General features: G+C 41.5%; 1 protein-coding gene across 1 annotated transcript in view; it reads right to left on the minus strand.

Annotated features, from left to right (window-relative positions):
* MAGI1 (membrane associated guanylate kinase, WW and PDZ domain containing 1) overlaps positions 1-20,252 on the minus strand; it is a 474,374-nt gene that overhangs the window by 74,722 nt on the left and 379,400 nt on the right. Inside the window, exons 5-8 of the mRNA XM_077821423.1 lie at positions 14,190-14,400; positions 10,837-10,919; positions 7,583-7,618; positions 2,465-2,522 (exon numbers count right to left, since the gene is read on the minus strand). Coding sequence (XP_077677549.1) covers positions 2,465-2,522; positions 7,583-7,618; positions 10,837-10,919; positions 14,190-14,400 — 388 coding nt within the window. The remainder of the gene's footprint in view (positions 1-2,464; positions 2,523-7,582; positions 7,619-10,836; positions 10,920-14,189; positions 14,401-20,252) is intronic.

A 20,252-nucleotide genomic window follows, 5' to 3' on the forward strand; every position in this document is an offset into this window, starting at 1 on the left:
GTTCTTGATCTTCACTTGATTGGTTCTACTGAGAAACGGATAGGTAAAGCACTAGCAAAATACACCTATTTGAAGAGTGAATACAAAATCGTGAAAAATCTACATCAGAAACTTCAGTACATAGACATATTGATTCAGGTGCAATTTTCACACAAGTCATAGGGATGATTTCAGTTACTCTTTACACAATGGCACCTCTTTGCATAAAACTTACTGAGATGAACATCTTAAAAATCCCGCTATACGGAGACAAAACACTCATATCCAATTTCTCTAATGCTTATCGGTGAATTTCAAGCATCAGCTGCATTAAGCATCTAGCCAGTGTTAAACTGTATTTGGTTGAAATTCAGCTAGAGTCCAGGTCAAAAGTTTACCATTAAGAAAGTGTGTTTTGCTGTCTAGAAGTTCTTTCCACAGTTCCATAGTTATCTTCAAAACAACTGTTTGCAAATAACTGCAAAACATGCACTAGAGTCCCACTCAGAATTGTCTTCATTGGGTTCACAAAAAGGATAATTTTTTTTTAAATAAGCCTGATGCTAGACTGTTGATTTAATGAATCTAATAAGCATATGAAAACAAACTCATAAACCCTGTACGAGACTGTCAATTTCATGTATCCGTGGAAGGCTGAGAAGAATGTAATGGTTTCCAAAAAATGATATCACTTAAGTTTTTCATGAAATGAAAGTGTGTTTGTGTAAGAGAGATAAATCTATTTTATACCTGTATTAGTAGATGATAGATATTAATTAAAATGATCTGTTCTGTCACATTGTTGTTACAGTCCTATTTAATCTCACACTGAGGAGTGGCCTGAAATTAATGGGCATGCATATGCAAAGTAGCATTTGAAATGCTGGAGAGAGACCTCTTGGCATGACATTTAATAGATGAAAAATACCCCTGATATCTCTGGCAAATAAATGTCAGACCTTAATTATACAGTTTGCTAAACCTTGTTTCCCAAAGCACAGATGGTGGGGTCAAAAATGAGCCAAAGCAGATAGAATCTGTATTCCACGTCTATTCTGAAGGCTATCCTAAGCCATCCTAACAGACAGGAGTGTACACATAATTAAAAATTCATTTTATGGGGTCAGTGATGAAACAAAACTTGGTTCTCCGATTTCCCAAGGGAACGATCTGTCATCTAGATAAAGAGGAAACTCTTCTTATTCTGGAGAGAGTTACATTAAAGCCATAATTCTTTACAATACAATACAGGAACCTTTATGGTTACTATTTGATCACACAAGCACTGTCATGTTTCATTCTTTGGGTTTTTTTTTTAATTGAATTGGTAATCTGCTTTATGAGAGCACATTTTGATCACACTGCTATACTAAGGAAATTGCTAAATTAATCACACACATTTATTCAAAGCTAGAATGGGTATCTCAGCTAAAAAGATTTCTGTCCTTGCCAAGAATGTGTCTCAGGCACCTAGCGATGAGTGCTCCTCCTTGCCTTTACTTCTAGCTATGCATTCATTAAGGAATTCAGGCATCTGAGTGTTAAGACTCTGAGGTTTCCCAATACTTCAATCCCAGTAGGCCTCTTCCCTATATAAGACCACTTGCAGTAATACAGATGGACAAGCCCTTTAAGGATATACATACACTTGGAGCTGGGGGGAGGGGTGATTTCCAGCTCAAGGAGACATACGCACGCAAAACCAGTAGTGGCGTAAACTGCCGTGCCATAGGCAGCGGATTGGGCTTGTTGCCCGAGTACATACCCATGAGGTCTGGATGCATTTGGACTCAGGATGGCTAGCCCCTGCTGCCACTGACTACTGCAGCCACGTTGCTATTTTGAGTGGACTAGCTTGCTGATAGCTAGTAGAAGTATATCCCCTCAAGCCGGCTCCATGTGGAGAACAGTTCATTCATAAGCTTTGATCTGGTACTGCTTCAAAGAGGACTCAATCAAAGTGCAATAACCAACTGTTAATACGCTTCAGCAGGGCCAAACAGACTGTTAATCCACAGCAGGGTAGCACACGGTGGATAGCTTGCCACAATCTAAACGCTCATGTCGGCAAGCCCTAAGTGTACAGCACTCCTGTTTAGGTCACATCCTGTAATGCTGAGCCACGGCCAGCCACCAGGGGGTGCGCAGAAGAGCAAAGTATGATGTGCCTTCCTTCCTGAGACCAAGAATATTAACGCTTCACTTCCAGTATCTGGAGGAGTATGAGTCTTTAGGTTGCCTGTGCATTCTTATAGCACTGCAGGCTTTAAACAAAGCAATCAGCGTGGGTGACTGCCTTGCATCACACGTGACTAGCATTCTTAGCTTATTCGTAACTCTTTTTTGGTGGTGGTGGAGGCAAACACCACTGCCCCTAGCTGTGAGCCATTCAGTTGCAATGAATGATACAAAGATACAGCAAATTCAGATGGAAAAAGTTCTTATCTACTTGACATTGAAAACAGAAACGTCAAGCAACACTTACTCTACATAGTAGACTCCATATACAGGATCTTCAATCTTTTCCCAACCAGCAGGCAATTCTGGGGGCGGGAAAAAAAATGTATATGAATGCCTTAAAGATATAGTTTTCAGACAGGCATCCCAGTTTCACTTGGCTTACAGAATTCCACATCTGCTCATACTCTCACTTACAGAATAACTATCAGGAGAAAGAATCACAGCCATCATTTCTGTATCAGTGCATAGTCTAATGAGCACAAATATTACTGTTACCTTACCAGTAGTGGGATTAACAAACCATGCCCATTGCCTATAGTTTTATCAGGTCAATTTTTTGTTGCAGTTTATTATTTAGATTCCTGTTTTTAAATGAACAGTCATGCATTCCTTGTTTAAGAGTCTCTAGGAGGTGCCTCTCTGTAGATGTTTTGGTTTGGGAAAGTACTCTTTTTTTTTTCCTCTGCTAAGTATTTGCAGAACTGTGCTTAAATACATTTCAGCATTTACCATGATTTATATATTAGCACCCGAGTGTCCCCCTCAGGACCAGGGGCCCATTATGTTAGATGCTATGCAAACACAAATGTACTTCACTGTAGAACACTTGATACAAAAGCATTTAATGCCATAATCACATGTAACAGTCATTTTCATTTTTTTTTAATTAGAGCAATTACTAAAAACAGCTCTGAAGATGAAATTAGCATTTGGAAACCTATCCCCACTTTGTGCCTGCAGATTTTTAGACTGGAGGCATGTGGTACTTCTTTAACCACAAGTAGTGAACATCTTAACCTCTGACAATAGGACAAGAAGCAATGGGCTTAAACTGTAGTAAGGGAGGTTTAGGTTGGTCATTAGGAAAAACTTCCTGTCAGGGTGGTTAAGCACCGGAATAAATTGCCTAGGGAGGTTGTGGAGATCTCCATCATTGCCTAACCTGCTCTTAAAAATCTCCAAACATCTGTCAGGGATGGTCTAGATAATACTTAGCCCTGCAACGAGTTTCAGGGGACTGGACTAAATGATCTCTTGAGGTCCCTTCCAGTTCTATGATTCTATGATCACTTCAGCATAGTAGTGAGGGCTATTTGAACTGTATGTATTACTCAAGGGCCTGATCCTACTCCCACTGAATCAAACAAAGCTCCCAATGGCTTTCAGTCCTGAGGTACTACACAAGTTACTTTAAAGAAAGAACAATCGCCATACAATACGCATGCATATGAAGACTATTAAAATACCCCAATGAGAAAGAATTCCTCATAAAAACAGCACTTATTGCCAAGCTGACAAGACCAATGGGAAAAAATCTGTGTTTATTCATTATGGAATGCAAAGATTTATTTTTATTAATGGTATCAGTTGCTTAGCCAATACAATCAAACAGTGGCCCATTAATCAGAATAATGTAACTGTACAGTTCAGTATTTATAGACATCAGCTACACTGCCATAAAGGCACAAACAATTCCAGACCTAAAATGAAGGGAAGCCACACAAACACATATGGGGTAACTACTCCGAGTTTATGTTTGCATTCAGAATTGGCTGAACATCAGAAGAAATTAATTTCATGGGTTTTGCTCCACAAGTCCCTGGTTTGAAAATAAAAGACATGTTTCCCCCCCATTCTTTATTTTTACCCAATTTAAGCATCTTTGGATTCCTTGAGACATAAGCAATCAAATGCAAGCCAGTGCTAACCTTTGAGTATGAAACCACTTTGCAATCTTCTGAGCAGATCTCTTTTGCATGTAGGATGACCAGATAGCATGTGTGAAAAATCAGGACAGGGTATGAGGGGTAATAGGTGCCTATGCAAGAAAAAGCCCCAAATATCAGGACCGTTCTTATAAAATTGGGACATCTGGTCACCCTATTTGCATGCTTAGCAAATGAACGGGTTTGAAATTGACATTCCTCTACAAAGCACAAAAGTAACCTCAATATTAAAATGGAAGTGCAAAACTAAAGGCCAAATCCTGGAAGTCTTCCCTCACTTGAAACTCTCACTGATTTGAATGATGAAAAGACTGGGATTTAGTCAAAAAGTTTCAATCGATTAAAGATCTGACACAGACACGAATCAAAAGGGTCAAAAGTTTTGGCTGACATTTCATTCTTAACTTATTCCACTGTGGAAGCAGATGGCTGTGGAGGCCAGGTTGGATTGAGAGATGGAAATAGACCACCAAAACTAGAGTTAAAGTTGGAGAGTGATGCTTCAGTTTATTGGCTACGCTTTTTATGTCACAACGTTCAATAATGTTTATTTTATTTTCAAATCTCAGTCTATTGTTTTTGGCCAGTGTCACTGCCTTATCTTTATTTAAAATGTTTTTAGTATTAACATTTCATTTTTCTTTTCTGTAAAAGAAAAGAACATTTATGGAAGGTCACAAAACAAGGACCTTGGAATTGCTCCACTGACATTCCAGGCTATTGGATAAATACTTCTTTAAGCAGTTTTCAATTTAACAAAACACATTTCTACATGTGTTGAAAATGAACAAGATAAGAACTGGTGCTTTGGAGCCATAAGTAGTCTATTATATAGATCCACATCCAGGAATCTAATAAAAAGTCTTTTGAAATGCTCTAAAGCAAGAAGTTACTCTTCATTAGTAGCACCCACTTTGCAAAGTCCAGTATCTGGGTTGTTTTAAATGATTCCCACCCATCTTCAAGATGAGCCAGAGCAATTAGATCATAGAATATAGCTTTGACCCAGGAAAGGAATCCCTATTCCTGCAGTCCCATGTGGTTCTATGAGGGCACACTCATGTGGACACCCATGGAGGATTATAATCTAATATTAACTCAGAGCAAGCGCATTTGGCTTTAAGTGCCCAACTTATATTTTTAAGCCTGGTGTCAACACATCGATCCTAGCTGAGAGCCTGTTGGTCAGTGTTCCAGCCTACAAGAGTGATAAATCCCTGAAAATCAGGAAAACCCCAGCCCAGATTGAGAGTTAGCTTGCCCCGCTGCACCTATGTAAGAATCTATCCCTAAAACCTTTTGCTGGAGGATTCCATCCTTGTACAGTCATAGCTCAAATGCCAATGGTTGCACCTACACGAGAAAACTAAGCCCTGACATTCACTACAGCTTGACTGGTCACAGCCATTTTGGAGGTTGGGCACAGTGATTTTTACCAGCCTGCAATTTATTCTGCAGTCTCTGATATTGCTACTACTGATTGAGCGCACAGAAGTGAATTACGTGTCTCAGTGTAGACAAGACTAGTAGGAGTTGTCCATATGGAACAACGTTAAATCTTTCCCTAAGTGTTTAATTTCTATCCTAAAATCCTAATATAGATGACCTCTGTTCTGTTAAAACAGAGGTCATCTATATTACTACCTATTATATCTGTTTCTTTAGAAAATATAAGAAAGTTTCAAGTTGATTTCCATTTAATTTTCTCACATTCAGAAAACAAATGTTAAACTTGAGTTAAAACTAACGATGTTAATCTCTGGCACAAACCAATTTATACTAACCACTGGTGTTCCTATTGTACTGCAGATGTTGATGGTATGTTTTGACCATACTTCACTGACCTTGCTGGTACTGACTGAACTACTGCAAATGTTAAACTTCTTTCTTGACATGCAAATATTGTAAACCCCTGTAGTACTTACATGGACCCCGATTTTACAAACACTTGTCTCTACTATTGTGAGGAGTCGCCCGGATATTAAACTACTCATGTTAGTACAGTTAAGCACATGTGCAAGTTGGTACAGGATCAGGGCTCTGGTTATCAACCAATGCTCTTCCCTGGATCTACTGCCTCTGTCCATCCTTCCCTTGACGTTACACTGGGTGCTGACGGGGAATAAAGATCTGATATGAAGCTGATAGGAGCAAGCATTTAAATGTAGTTGTTACTCATAATCTTGTTATTTTATAATATTACTACTTCATCTTGACTGGTTTTGAGACATTTTAATTAAAAATACATTTCGGTTCAGCTGTCTTCATGCACTTATTCTCGATGTTATTTTAGTCTGTGAAAGATTACCAGCCATCGCAACGGGAACCTTAGTGCTGTGGGTTATGCCAACACCTGCTACAGGAATTGAGAAATTATTCCTTTCCGTAACCTCTTTCCGAGTGTTGCACGAAAAGGAGTTAGGTTCTTAACATTATTCCAGCCACACTAACCACAAGAGCAGCTTCTTGTATAGCGTTTTAAAAAGCAGTCAATTTTTATTGGCTTCTTCTGGCATATCCATCACACAGAAGTGGGACTCAGTCTACACTTTCAAGTAATTAAGGAAACCAGAGATTAATTCCACTGTAATATAATCGGCTACCATAGAAAGTTATAAATTTCTTTAAAGCAATGAACAACCTAATGAAAATACAGTCACATATAACATACTCATCCCTTTCAACTCTCAAAATGGACTAGAATGTGGAGCAGAAATAATTGTCTAATAGTTTTCTGCACTATAATTACAGACTGAACTAACTAATGCTAAATGAGATTATATATTATGATTGCACTCTTCAAAAACACTTAGAAAATACCACTGGACCACACCATCTAAAATAAATTTATTCTTGATTTATAACATCAGCTACTAGGGCAAAATGTCTGCTGTTTCATTGACAAATTCAGCAAAAACATTCTGTGGGATATTTTTAGCCAGTTTTCCAAATTTCACTTAGTTTCTCTACTCTGGAATGCTGGGTACTAATCCTGAAAAGTCTTATATATGTGCCTACTCTTCACATAACTTGGAAGTCAATGGACCTACTCACTGGGTGAAATTCTGGCCCCACTGAAGTCAATGGCAAAACTCCATTGACTTCATCAGGGTGAAAATTAAAACCCACTGTGCATAAGAGTAAACGTTCTCAAGCCTTTCAAGATTGAGGCCTTACTTTGTTTCTCTTCTTTGGGATCCAGTACCATAAGAACTGTGCCTTAAGATTCCACATAATGGGGGGGGGAAAAAATCTATTTGCAGTGTCAAAAACCCTGATACATTTTGTTACTGAATTCGGTTTTGTTGAAATTAAAGACTTGAAAGATGCAAAATGACACAAAGGAGAAGTCAAGCAATGAGAGGCTAAAAATGGTACAGTCAGTCATACAGCAAAATGAGAGATGGATGATTTACCTAGTTCACTGTCCAGTTCCTCCGTGTGTACCCCTTCTTCTCCAAAGGAAGAGCAGTAAATGAGACAGAAAAAATTAAAAGAAAATTTCAGATACCAGCAGCAAGCAAGATATTGCTATAGTAAACAGAAGAACCAACACCAATTTTGCACAGATCAAACTCTCAGTTTATCACATCTTAGTGATCACAGTATTTACGGACCTTGATGTGAGTCATAAAAGAATAGGTTCTTGCACTGTTAAAACAATTGTGCATCAGTTACTTTCATGCCAACATGTGATTAGATTGAGTGATAAACAAATTTGCATATCATTTTTGTGGGAAAACACTCAGATGCAAAAGGCTATATATTGATCAGGAGACCAAAGCTGAGTGCAGATCTGAGAGGAACTCTTTGCCCTTAAATAGGATGTCACTTAGAACCCAGTTCAGAGATGTTTGTTTAAACACCTCAAACTGGAATACATAGGTAGCTCTGCTGACTTAATTGGGACTACCTTATGCACTTAAGGTAAGCATGTGCTTAAGTGCCTTGCTCATTTGGGGCCTAAATTTCCAATCCTGCAAAACAGATGCACCAGTAAAGAGCCTGAGACCCAGATGTAGCTGCATTAACTTCAAAGAGACCTCATTTTCAACACTTAACAATGACAGATGATTATGGTATTGCTTGGCTTATGAATAATACTGCAGTCAGAAAATGAAAGGTGATGACAACTAGAATGCAGATGGTAAAACAAGCTGGGACGTAACAGAAAAGTATTAGCTATGTTAATAAATGACACACATAAGAGATACAATACCATCAGATTGCTGTTGATAACTATGACACTGAAGAAATACGTTATGTGCTCTAACTTACCCATGAGCTGTTTGTGTTATAGTATGCCAGAATAATTGGTTAGATATTTGTGTGTGAAATGCTAATAGGCATTTTCTTCATATACAGTAAACAACAGAAAACTTTCAGGGATTTGTACTCCGCCATGGAAAGAATACAACACAGATAAAATTCAAAACAAGTCTGAAAAGATGTCTAACACTCAAAGTATTTACTTTTTCCACAGTACACATGATGTGACCAAGCCTGAAAACAGACACGCAACTTTACTCCTGGGAGTTCCCCCATAGCCTTCAGTGGAGCTACTCACATGAGCAACCTTATGTCCACAGTGGCTGGATCAGACTGTCATCTGGGATTTGTAATGTTATTTTACCTTTTCTTCACACCTAGGAGCTTTTATCGAACTATAAAGACAGACTTAGAACAGCGAAGTAAAAGTGTGCAGTGCACTAAATGCACCTGGGACGTAATGAGTTTTACTACTTGCTGTTAGAAAAAGAATAATTCATTAGCAAACATAGGCAGGAACGATAAAATGAGCTGAAAGGAAGGAGCTACTTTTTAAAAAATATATCACACTATTATAAATTAACTGTCCCAATTACACAAGCTGTTCAGGTGCCTATTGTTTAGTTGAAAAGGATGAGGGTATAACAGAATGGCAGACTCTGGTGCATGGTACCAGAATGTAGGGGACCCTCTGGTAAGTCACCCTGATTCTTGTATCCTGACCCTGTATGAAAGCGCAGGGTGTTTCCCGCTGAGTCACAGTGGCAGGTGCACCTTGTTAACTTCAACCAGATTATAAAAAATAAATGGGTTAGTCTCTAAGGTGCCACAAGTCCTCCTTTTCTTTTTGCGAATACAGACGAACACGGCTGCTCCTCTGAAACCTGAGACTATAAACAGGAGCTGGAGCCACACTCTGAAGAGAGAGTTAGGACAGAGGGTATGCTTCAGGGAAAACTCTAGCCTCAGCAAGGGGAAAGCTTAGGTGTAATTTATGTTCTATTTTAAATTGTTTCTCCGAGCTCCCAGTGATATATCTATTTTCAGACCCGAGTCCTGCAAAGGGATCAACCCTGGATCAAGGATCTCCGTGCTTGGAGTCCCACAAACTTTGCAGGATCTAGTCTCCAACAGAAGGGGCCAACATTTCAAAGGGCTCTCAAGTAGGCCTCTTAAAACTGAATGCATAGTGTCTTGTCTAAAATTTGTGCAATCACAAGACATCTTGTATTTTGAGAGCATTCAAGTCCATTAGCCACATGTACAACTATCTGGTTTTCTCATGAAAAAGCGGTTTGTACAGTCAAATCCAGGCATTACCTGTGAAAAAGAACTCAGATGTGAAAAAAATGAAGGTTGACAAATTACAAGATTGTAACAGCAACTTTAGATGTGACTTCTGAAACAATCGGGTCCATTCCTTTCCTAAGTAAGATAATACCCCTAAAGCATAGGAGCCTGACTCACAAATAGCTTGAGCGAGAAGGTGACTGATCATAATCCCCAAATTAGCTTTCGAATAATAATGCAGACACTCTAAAATGCTCATGCCTAGCACTGTGCTAGTTAAAATGCCATTGTTTTCCTGTTTTGGTGTTTTTTGTGTGTAGGTGTTAAAGTTCAACGGACCAAAATTTGTGTGCATATTTTCACAAACGTTTTACTGGCCCTTATTATTTTTGCAATTTTTTTGTACTGAACTTTTTGTTTTGGTGCCTTTTTAAAGGTAAACTTAAGTGAAATACCTCCTCTTCCAGTCACAGATTGGGATACTTGATTTATTTATGTGCCTTCAAACTGAACATTGGCTTGCATTTTCAACATCTCAAGGAATGCAAAATGGTATTGGTGCAAATTAAGTGATAAAAATCCATGATTTCCAAATATAATTTCTCTTTAGCAATCATAATGCTAACCAGACTACCAGACTGTAACATTCAAAAGTGAAGCAATACATTAACCTTTTAATTCTACCCAAATGAGGAAATAATAATGTCCTTTGGATCCACTTAAAACATACTAACCACAGCATAAGGCAATGGGCCATGCAGAGCACCATTTACTTCATGCCTGCCCAGGCGTGCTAGCTAGCGCATGCATTCAAAGGACCTTGGTCTCTTTCAGCAACAATGAACATTCAAATCCTTTTGTGCAAAAATGGATGCCTCCTCGTTCTAATACTTCTGTGATCGTCTGACTCAAGATCATTTGAAAATCATGATGATTCACCTTACATGTGCGTAGTGATTGTATAACAAACTCATGTTCATAGTGGTTATCTCTGTGCACTCTTGGTTCTTTATTTTACATTTTGCAATCATAGTGTTGTTGGGGGGGGGATCTATTTACCTAAATTAGAGCAAACACACTAAGTTTTAGTTCACTGTTTTCAGTCCCTTACCATCATCTTCACATTCTTCTAGAGGCTTCTGCTGTTTGTTCAGGCACCGTGGGTCTAGCCAAGATGTTGTTTTAGTATTATGGCTGCAAACCAGAAATGGAAATATGACCTTTGTTAATAAACCGAGCTAAAGTACCAGTGACAGAAAAACATGTGCCCTCTCTATGATTCAACTGAGCTGAAAGCATATTTTTATTTCAGAAGAAATATAACAACGTTATGTTTTATAAAACCGGCTAGCAAGTCAAGAGACTTTCAGCATTGATAGGAAAAAAATATCTGAGATTTTAAAAACAGTCAGCACTAGAAGTCAGAAATTCATGTGAAAGGCACAGGGGTAACTACAGCAGGGACCGGTAAACTTTCACTTACACTCTGGATCACATTTTAATGTGGAGGCTAATTCGTGGGCTCATCTGCCACCGAGAGCTGGCTAGGAAATGGGTTATTTCCTCGGGGAAATTTTAATTTTTTTTTTTATTTTCGTCTAAATTTTTCTTCGAAATTTGTTGGGTTTTGAGAGAAAACATCAATCAGAACAGATATTTCCAATGAAAATGTTTCTATTAACAGGAAAAACTTTTCTATCAAAATCTGTGATGGAAATCGTGACCAGCGCAAACTTTCAACTCTTTCTATTCACAAGTCCATGGACCAGCTCCTGACTTCTGTCCTAAGGATGAAGATTGTGTGTACATCCTCTTTAAATATACTTTGTAGGGATGCTTTTCTCCTTATTTTGGTTTGTGTCTTAGGACAAGGGGTAATATAATCTCTTAAATCTATAAACTAGTCCTGGTGCTTGATGCATTCTTCTGCATATTATCTAACCTGAAGACACTAACCTCTTCTAAAACTGAAATATCATTTATCTAGCTTAGCCTTTGGCTCTGTTTAATAGTGCTTAGTTCTAATGTCACATTGATACTGTTCACTCCACATTCAAGGTTCTCAAAGAGGTTTAACAAATTTTAACTAGACCTCACAACACCCCTTGTGAACTAAGAAATAATGTAATGAGGACTATGTTACTTTCAGGACTAACAGCCAACCAGCAAACTCGGAGAAGACTCCACGTCTGATTTATTCTTGTGTCTGAGTGCTGTAGTAAAAGGTCCTTGGTTTCACCCATTTCATTAGTCAGCCTTCCCAGTGCAGAAGGAACACATTCAGTTCTTTTGTGCACTTCAGAGAGTTTCTGATGAATTCATTGGTCGTGGTTTGGGTTTCTCAGACTAGTAAATTGAACTCTAGCAAAGCAAGACAAATCATCAATAATAAAGCAAAGGGGTTCCTCCAATGTATAAAAGGTTTGCGGTTTGCTAGGGAAAATGGTGGTGATATGGATGGGTACAGTATTTGCATATTTTTAGCAATTGTCAGTCCGGTGGGTCATTCCCAGTGACAAGAGAACCCCATAAGGTCTTGCTAGCTTAAGCATACAAAATTTATCCAAGCCTCCTCCATCTGATAAACTCAAGAGAACGAACTTTTGTGCTATTTGCAATATTCCCTGGTTTTGTTTGGACAGGGAATATTATAAAAGCAGCCTTTCACATGGAATTTCTGCTCCCAACCCTGTAACCAGCGAGGTGTACAAAATCATTGGGTGGGATTTGTTTTCTTTTTCTAAAGTTACACTGAAACGTAGTTGATCTGCGGGCAATAGCTGAGATCATTATTATTTGTTATGAACTGAATCACACCCATCCTCTCTCTTTTCCCTGTTTTGCGGCATGACTTGCAACAGTATTAAAGAATCAAGTATGCACATAGAAGTAAGGATAGATCCAGAAGTAAGTTCTAGTGGACACGTACATGATTTTGATAACAGAAACATCCTTCTCCTCCCTAAATTTTGTCACAAAAGAGCTAACAAGTCTTTAAAGACCATTTGGCAATTCAGGGCTTTAGCTCATTAAAAGACTGCATAAACGCATAATAAATCACTCTGCCTCCAAAAACTGTTTCAAAGAATGAAGGTAGTAGCACAAAATCACCATTCAGTTACGACTGAGGGCAGAGCACCATGTTTAGTATAATGGACCTGTCTCAATTCAAATTAAAGCACAAACAGGGTGACTACCGCTGCATCCTCAAAATACTTGGTATTCTGGTACTTTTGGGAACGGTCTGGGCCTATCCCCACCCCCATTAGCATAATCTTGCACACACAGTGTATGCGAGGCCGTGCTGCACAGAGGATTGCTGGTCTGCCCTTGCCGGTGGCGTGACCTCCCAAGAATCTCTCCCAAAGGACACGGTAACTTCAATTCTAGACATTAGAGGATCATAGTCACTCCACCAGACAATAATGTAGCATAACTCCTTTAAATCAAAGTCAGTTTGGCAGTTATCTCACCCATAGAAAATAGTAGGGATTTTTAACATGTCAAAGCTGAGGTTCTGGTCTAAGTACTATATAAAGGAAAAGCCAGCTTTGTATCTGGATGCACCGTATTTGGTCTGTAGATAGAGGGCCTCAGTTTCCATTACTACAGTATACTAACCTTCAGAACCAAATTCGAATTCCTTGCCCCATACTCATAAAGACAGCTATGAGATTTATTTAGCTTGTTTTCAGGCTACAAACACTATTTGCAGTCTTCTGATGACTAGCTAACTCTGTCTGAGGAATCTCTCATATTAGACAGTCCTGTTTTAGCAGCTGCTCAAGTCTTAATCAGTCTTTTTAAGTACAATTAGAGACTATTATTCATGGTACAAAAAAAAAAATCAATATTAAGACCACTTTAAAGCAGCTGACGCTACAGAGCTGTCAAGCAAAAAGTATCCACAGCACTATGTCTTCCTGGTTCTTCCAAATACTGTGTGCCAAATTCTGCTCTGAGTTATGCCCTGTGCAAGCCCACTGGAGCATGTCAGCATCCAATTTGGACCCTCCTCTTTAATGAGAACAGCAGTGTACCAAGTTAGCTGCCGGGCTCTGCTACTGATTGAGCATGGGGTTGGAGGAATTTTCCCGACCATTCTGATGTACACAGGCAGGCTCTGAAAGAGAGTTCTTAACGTCTTTCCATTAGAAGCTTTCATCCCAAACCAGAAAACTAACCAATATTTTTAACTGCCGGTGGCTCTTGTAACTATCTTTGTAAAAAACTACAGTAGCTCCGGAAATTTATTGGATTTTCAACACCTCTGAACTCTGGAAGAGTTTGGCTGCTTGATCCACTCAGGAAATGCACAAGTAGGAGCACTGCAACGTCTTACAACTGGTCAAGATCTTTCAGTTCTCAAAAGCAACTGTAGACATTAAATACACATGGTTTGTATGTACATTTGCAGACAGAGATTACACACACACACACACACAAACAAAATATGAGCTTTACTCTATAAAATAGACTTCTCCATTCTCGGTATAGGCCATCTCCCAGTTTTCAGGTAGAGGACCTAGGTTTTCCTCTGCAGAAGGAGGTAGGTATTGAGGGAGCTTCTGAGATGGTTCCGTGGTGGGAACGGCGGTGATGCTATTATTCACAGGTGGTGGCGTTGTTTCTCTTATACTATGTATATTGTGCTCGTCTTGGTCCCCAGAATCTGCTGTAGAATCACAAAAAGGATTATCGGTAAACACACTCAAATATTTGTACCACTTTTTCTTCCTTGTTCATTTGTTTGTGTCCATACCTGCATTGATATTGGTTCCAAAGACTCGACTCACCTTTCAAAGCACAGGACTTGGGAGACTGATAGTGAGTTTTCCTGTAGCTGTTGCCTCTAAAGCCCCAATCCTGCAAACTGGGGCCTGCTGAAGTAACTGAGTTCAATGGGGCTCTGAAAGGGTGCAAGGGCCCACCCACAAAGAACAACTTGTGGGGTTGGGGCCCAAGAGAATAAGATTCCTTTCAGCAGAAGGATCGATTGGGAGAGTTTCAGAATTGCCTAAGGTACCTTGGAGCACAAGTGCCATAGAAATTCAATGAAGTGGTAGAGTTTTTTCATATTAAACAATTTCATATTAAGCAATGAAAATAATTTATTTCAATGTTTTATAATAGTCATGAGATCCTGCTGTAAGTGGCAGCTTGCAACAATCTGTTCTGCCCCCATCCATGGGGTTTTACAATGCTACTCATCTCCAGAGCCTCTAAGTGCCTTCCATGTAAAATCCTAGCAATAGTATAGTCCCTAGTGATGGGTGCATGGTTCTCCTCTCTCTTGAGGAAAAATCTCTGCTTGCAGTATTTAGGGGGTGGGCGTGGGGGACAGTGAGGGAATGGGGTCATCGGATCCCTGCAGACCCTAACCCACCCTCCAAAATGGCAACAGTGTATGGTCTCTGTAGCATCTCCTCACATCCTTAAACCCTAGGAGCTGCTCCACACAAACTGGATCTCTGCTCCTAATTACACGATGGAGACTCTAATTACATAGCTACGTTGGCATAGCCCAGTAGCATAGGCTCGGCCTGCCCCACAGAAGGGGGTTTCCCGTGAGTGTACGAACGCTAACTCCCTGAGCAAGGCTATGTCTACACATAAGCAACAGAGTAGCTATGTCTACAGAGGTACAAACATTTTCACAGCCCTGAGTGACACAGCTAGGTCAGCCTACATTTTAAGTGCAGACCAGGCCTAAGTTAGCTATGTCAAGGGAACTCTTCTGTTGGCATCTACACTGAGAGTTTAGGTCAGCATAAGTTTTTTCACACCCCGGCTGACATAGCATCACGGAGATAACTTTACAGTGTAGACCAGGCCTTAGTTTACAGATGTTCTAAACACTGCTGTGCCTTGGGGCTGGGGTACAAGAGAAAATTAGATCGACCCAGCTATGTCATGCTCGGGGGTGTGAAAAATCCACACCCCTGAGTGACAGACTTAAGCTGACCCATGTCCCCATGTAGACAGCGCTAGGTCAACCGCTGACCTAGTTACTACCTCTCGGAAAGCTGGAGTTACTATAGTGACGGGAGAACCCCTCCTGTTGCAGTGAGCGTCTACGCCAGTACTTCTCAACCTATTTACCGTGGTAGGCTGCATATGCATCTCTCTGTGCGTTGTGTGGGCCGCATCGACACAATACATATTCCATCTGTATCACCCTGGGGATGTCACATGGGCCGCAGCTGTGCGCTGATTGGCCCACAAGCGGCCTGCAGGGTGAGAACCGCTGGTCTACACCGAAGTGCTACAGGGGCGCGGCTGCAGCCCTGAAGCTGGGCCGCAATAGGCTGCTAAGTGTAGACATAGCTCAGTAAAGGGAGCACGGCCGCCCCTAGGGCGTGCGGGGCCCGGGGCGGAAGTGACATCACTTCCAGGACCGACCACGCCGGGAGCGAGTAGGGGAGGCTGGTGGAGGTGGTGCCTCCCCAAACAGCCAGGAGTGGCCCTGATGGCACTGCCCCCCCCCCACGGCCCCGCTTCGGCAGTGCCGCTGGGCTCCAGGAGGCTGGGGCCACGTCGCCTGCCTTCCTGGGGCTGGGTGCACTCTCCCTTGGGTGGAAGGGGCGGGGCTGAGGGTAGCCTCCCCCCAGCCAGCGGTTCACCTGCTGCCCATGCAGCACTGGCCAATCGCGCTGACCCGCAGGGCCCCCCAAAAATGCGGGGCCCGGAGCGGTCACCCTGATTCGCTATCCCCTGGGGACCGCTCTGCAAGGGAGCTTTGCTTCTTGAAGGGGGTGGAAATCCACAACAGTCTTCCAAAGCAAGAGTTACTGGCCAGTCTAAATCCCAACTCCTTGCCATGGGGGAGCCCTGCCTTCTGTTTCTGTGAACAGGAAAGGCACTGATATAATATTTTCTAAACCAGAAAAATAAAAAAATTATCAAGATTAGTTCAACACCCCCACTGTCTGCTTCCTGCATTTGCACCTTTAAATATTTTTAAGTCGAGATTGGCAAGATTAAGAAACTAAAATATGATTCATCCCTCCCTTACCCGTCAGATCATTAGTGTAAACATGCCAAAGCTTGAAAACACAAGTCTAAGACAGGTCCTCTGCAGAACACGGAGAATTTTAATATGGTTAGCAGAGTTATCCCTGGCATGAAATAAGCATGAAAAAGTCTTTTGACCTGCGTGGGCCAATGCTCTTCTATCCAGATGTTTGTGCTCAGTTGGTGGAGACAAGGGGCCGAAGTCTGATCTCATGGTGACAGATTATTTGTATCTTTCATTAACTCACAGAGTAGAAAACACTAGTCAGAGGGAATTATAGTGAATATATACCTCCTGTCTCCGTAAAAGGCAAAACTGTGTGTTGGTTTCACAGTTAACTGTTCTCATCAGGGCCAGTTCCCATTAGAAAGGAGATTAATTAGATCTCAGAATGACCTTTTCCCAGCAATAGGTCCTGTGAGGGAGGGATGGGTGGGGTGGGAGTTGCAAAGTCACAAGATGTGAGGTTTCAGGATTTATATTCAGCAATATGGAGTTTTGCAAAAGGCGTGCAGAGCTGCGATAAGGGTTCCAAACCTCAGGGGGATTTACCTTCAAAGTAACTTTTGGGGGTGGTCAGAAGCAAAGATGGAACAAACAAACTGAACACAATCCTGAAAAAAATCTGGGAGCTTCACCTGGGGGGGAGTAGGGACAAGGGGATGCCTGGTATAAGGAGGAGCCAGGCATATCAAAGGGACTCAATGGGCTGGGAAAGAGACTCAGAGAATTAACAGGACTCGAAGGAAAAAAATAGACAAGAGGATATGTCTCTGAGATACTGCCTGGCTAACAGGTTGAGAAGTTGACCAAGGAAATGGACGACAAGAGATGGTTTTCCTAAAAAAGCTGTTATAGAGACATAGACTTTAAGATCTGGTCTCACTACAGACTTACACTGGTATAACGATGTCGCTCCAGGGTGTGAAAAATCCATGGCCCTGTGCGATGTGGTTACACCCACCCCACCCTTAGTGCAGACATCGCTAGGTCAGCTGGAGAAACTTTCCAGTCAGCATAGTTACTGCCTCTCAGGGAGGTGGATTAACTACGCTGATAAGAGAGCTCTCTCCCTTCGGCATAGAGGGTCTTCACTGAAGCACTACAGCGGCGTGGCAGAGACGATGCAGTGTTTTAAGTGTAGATCTGCTCTATGACCAGAAGTGACCACTGTGAGCGTCTCGTTTCATCCCCTACATAACACGAGCCATAGAACTCCCCCGACAGGCCAGAGAACTCCTGTCCATTACGAGTAAGCCTCTGTACCTAGACAGACGAGCCTCTGTCAAATGCCAAGCCTGACATATTGTAAGCTCCTTGGGGTCTTTTTGTTCTGTGTTTGTGCAGCGCCCAGCACAAGGGGGGTCACAGTCCATCACTGCTTAGGTGCTGGAACTAGGGGTGCGGGGGGTGCTGCAGCACCCCCTGACTTGAAGTGGTTTCCATTATATACAGCATTTACTGTTTGGTTCAGTGGCTCTCAGCACCCCTTCTATAAAAATGGTTCCAGCATCCCTGCATCACTGGGGCTCCTAGATGTTACTGAAATATAAATAATAATAATTGTGAATATCACTTGTTTTGTTAATCTGAACTTTCTTCCCTATTTTTAATTAATCTTGTGTTTAATGGTCTTAGACAGTTGATTTGGGGATATTTCACGCAAACCAGGCCTAAGAGAAAGCCCCTTCAATGGAGAGAGAATTAAGGGAAAAGAATGTCTGGAGACTTCTCCCACGTCTTGGGGTTCTTGATCAAGAAGGGCCCCGATCAAAGAATCCTCCTCCATAAGGCTTGCTGTTTCCAGGGCTGTAGTCTGCCCCAGTACTATTGTTCCTGTTCATTTGCTCTAGTGCCCACTACATGTGCTTTCCAAACACTTAAGAAGGATGGTCCCTGCTCCAAGAAGCTCACAAGCAGACAGAGGACAAGGGAATAACAGTTGGCAATTTCAATACAATGTATGTACAGGAAATGCCTACGGGCCAGAGTGGAGGATGGGTCTGAAACTCATTTCACACGGGTGTAACTCTAGTGACTTCAACGGAGTGGTGACTCATGATGTGCACTGGTCTTAGTGGGATCAGGACCTGACCCAATAACACGGAGAGAGTGATAACAGCAGAAAAACCTCCTGTTCTGTGTGGAAATGCTATAATTTCTGATTATACTGACAGCTACTTTGGTTGCTCTTAAAAACAAAAAGAAAACAATGAAAAGAAAGTGCAGGAGCATTTATAAAACCTCAGTTAACTTCTGTGTTTCTGAAACAAGAGCAACCGTAAATGTCTTAGTTGGCTTCTCTGTTTCTGATCTGTTACAGTAATGCTGTGGCTGCTGACTCAGCTTTAAAATGCAACAGTAGGCTGAATAAAGATCAAGGAAAGAATGGTCACAGGCATCTCTCCAGTGACTACCACTTGCTATCTCACACAGAAAGTGGCATGTCCCTCCACGGATATCTATCTGCAAGCGCAAATGTTTCAGCAGACCTGACAACCAGGCTTCTACGCATGGAAGGAATGTGCTGCGCTGGCAGAAAGACTTACATACTTTTGAAAATCTGGACCTGAAGTGCTACCACCAATGAGATTTAGGTGCATAGCTTTGAAAATCCCACCAGGAACATGTTTCGTCACCTAAGTAACTTTGAAAATCTGGCCCTTAGAGGAAAATCAACAGCACAGCTCCACTGAAATAACAGGAGCGAGGCCAATTGACACCAACTGAGAGTCCTGCCCATAGTTTGGAAAGAAACTAGGTAATGGTGTTGATTAAGCAGAGGAGTGTGAGCCAAGGGCTTCTGAGTTCTAGTCCTGGCTCTTTCACCAACCTGCTACATAATCCTGTGCCAATCACTTCTGGCCTGATTTTCAGAGACACTGACAGCTTGCAATGCACATGGAGCTCAACCATCTCCGAAATGAGGCAATTTACTTCTCTCTGTTTCCTGGTTGTGAAAATGAGAACAACACCGTTCACTGCTTCCATGCCTCATGGGAGCATTGTGAGGCTTAATTAATGCTTGCACAGCAGCTGAAAAGATGTGCAGCCCTATATAAATCATAAGGACGCTACTTGAAAGTTCTGGGCTACCAAGATACAGGATCAGTGTTTAAATCCTGACTAAGGGCTTGAACCAGTTCCCATTGACCTCAGTGGAATTTGGACAGAGCCATTTAGTCTCTTGCTCTGAGCCTGCCAGCACTGAGCAGCGGAGTGGTCAGCTTCTGGCAGGCGACAGCTTTCCCGCAATGCTCCTAGTCTCTGGGCCAGAGGGGCAGCACCATAGTTTCATGCAGTTTAAGGCCGGAAGGGACTGTTAGATCATGTAGTCTGACCTCCTGCAATTCACAAGTCACCAAATTTCACCCAAATACCCTCATGTTGAGCCCAGTCACTTCAGTAAAATGAAGGGATTTTAGTCCTCAGGAGACTAAACTCTTGGGTGCCATAGGCAGAGAACTGGAGACCCTGCGATGCCGGTGATGGGAGGGAATTGGTAAGGTGAA

This window comes from Eretmochelys imbricata, chromosome 7, assembly GCF_965152235.1.
Source record: "Eretmochelys imbricata isolate rEreImb1 chromosome 7, rEreImb1.hap1, whole genome shotgun sequence".
Classification (NCBI taxonomy): domain Eukaryota; kingdom Metazoa; phylum Chordata; order Testudines; family Cheloniidae; genus Eretmochelys; species Eretmochelys imbricata.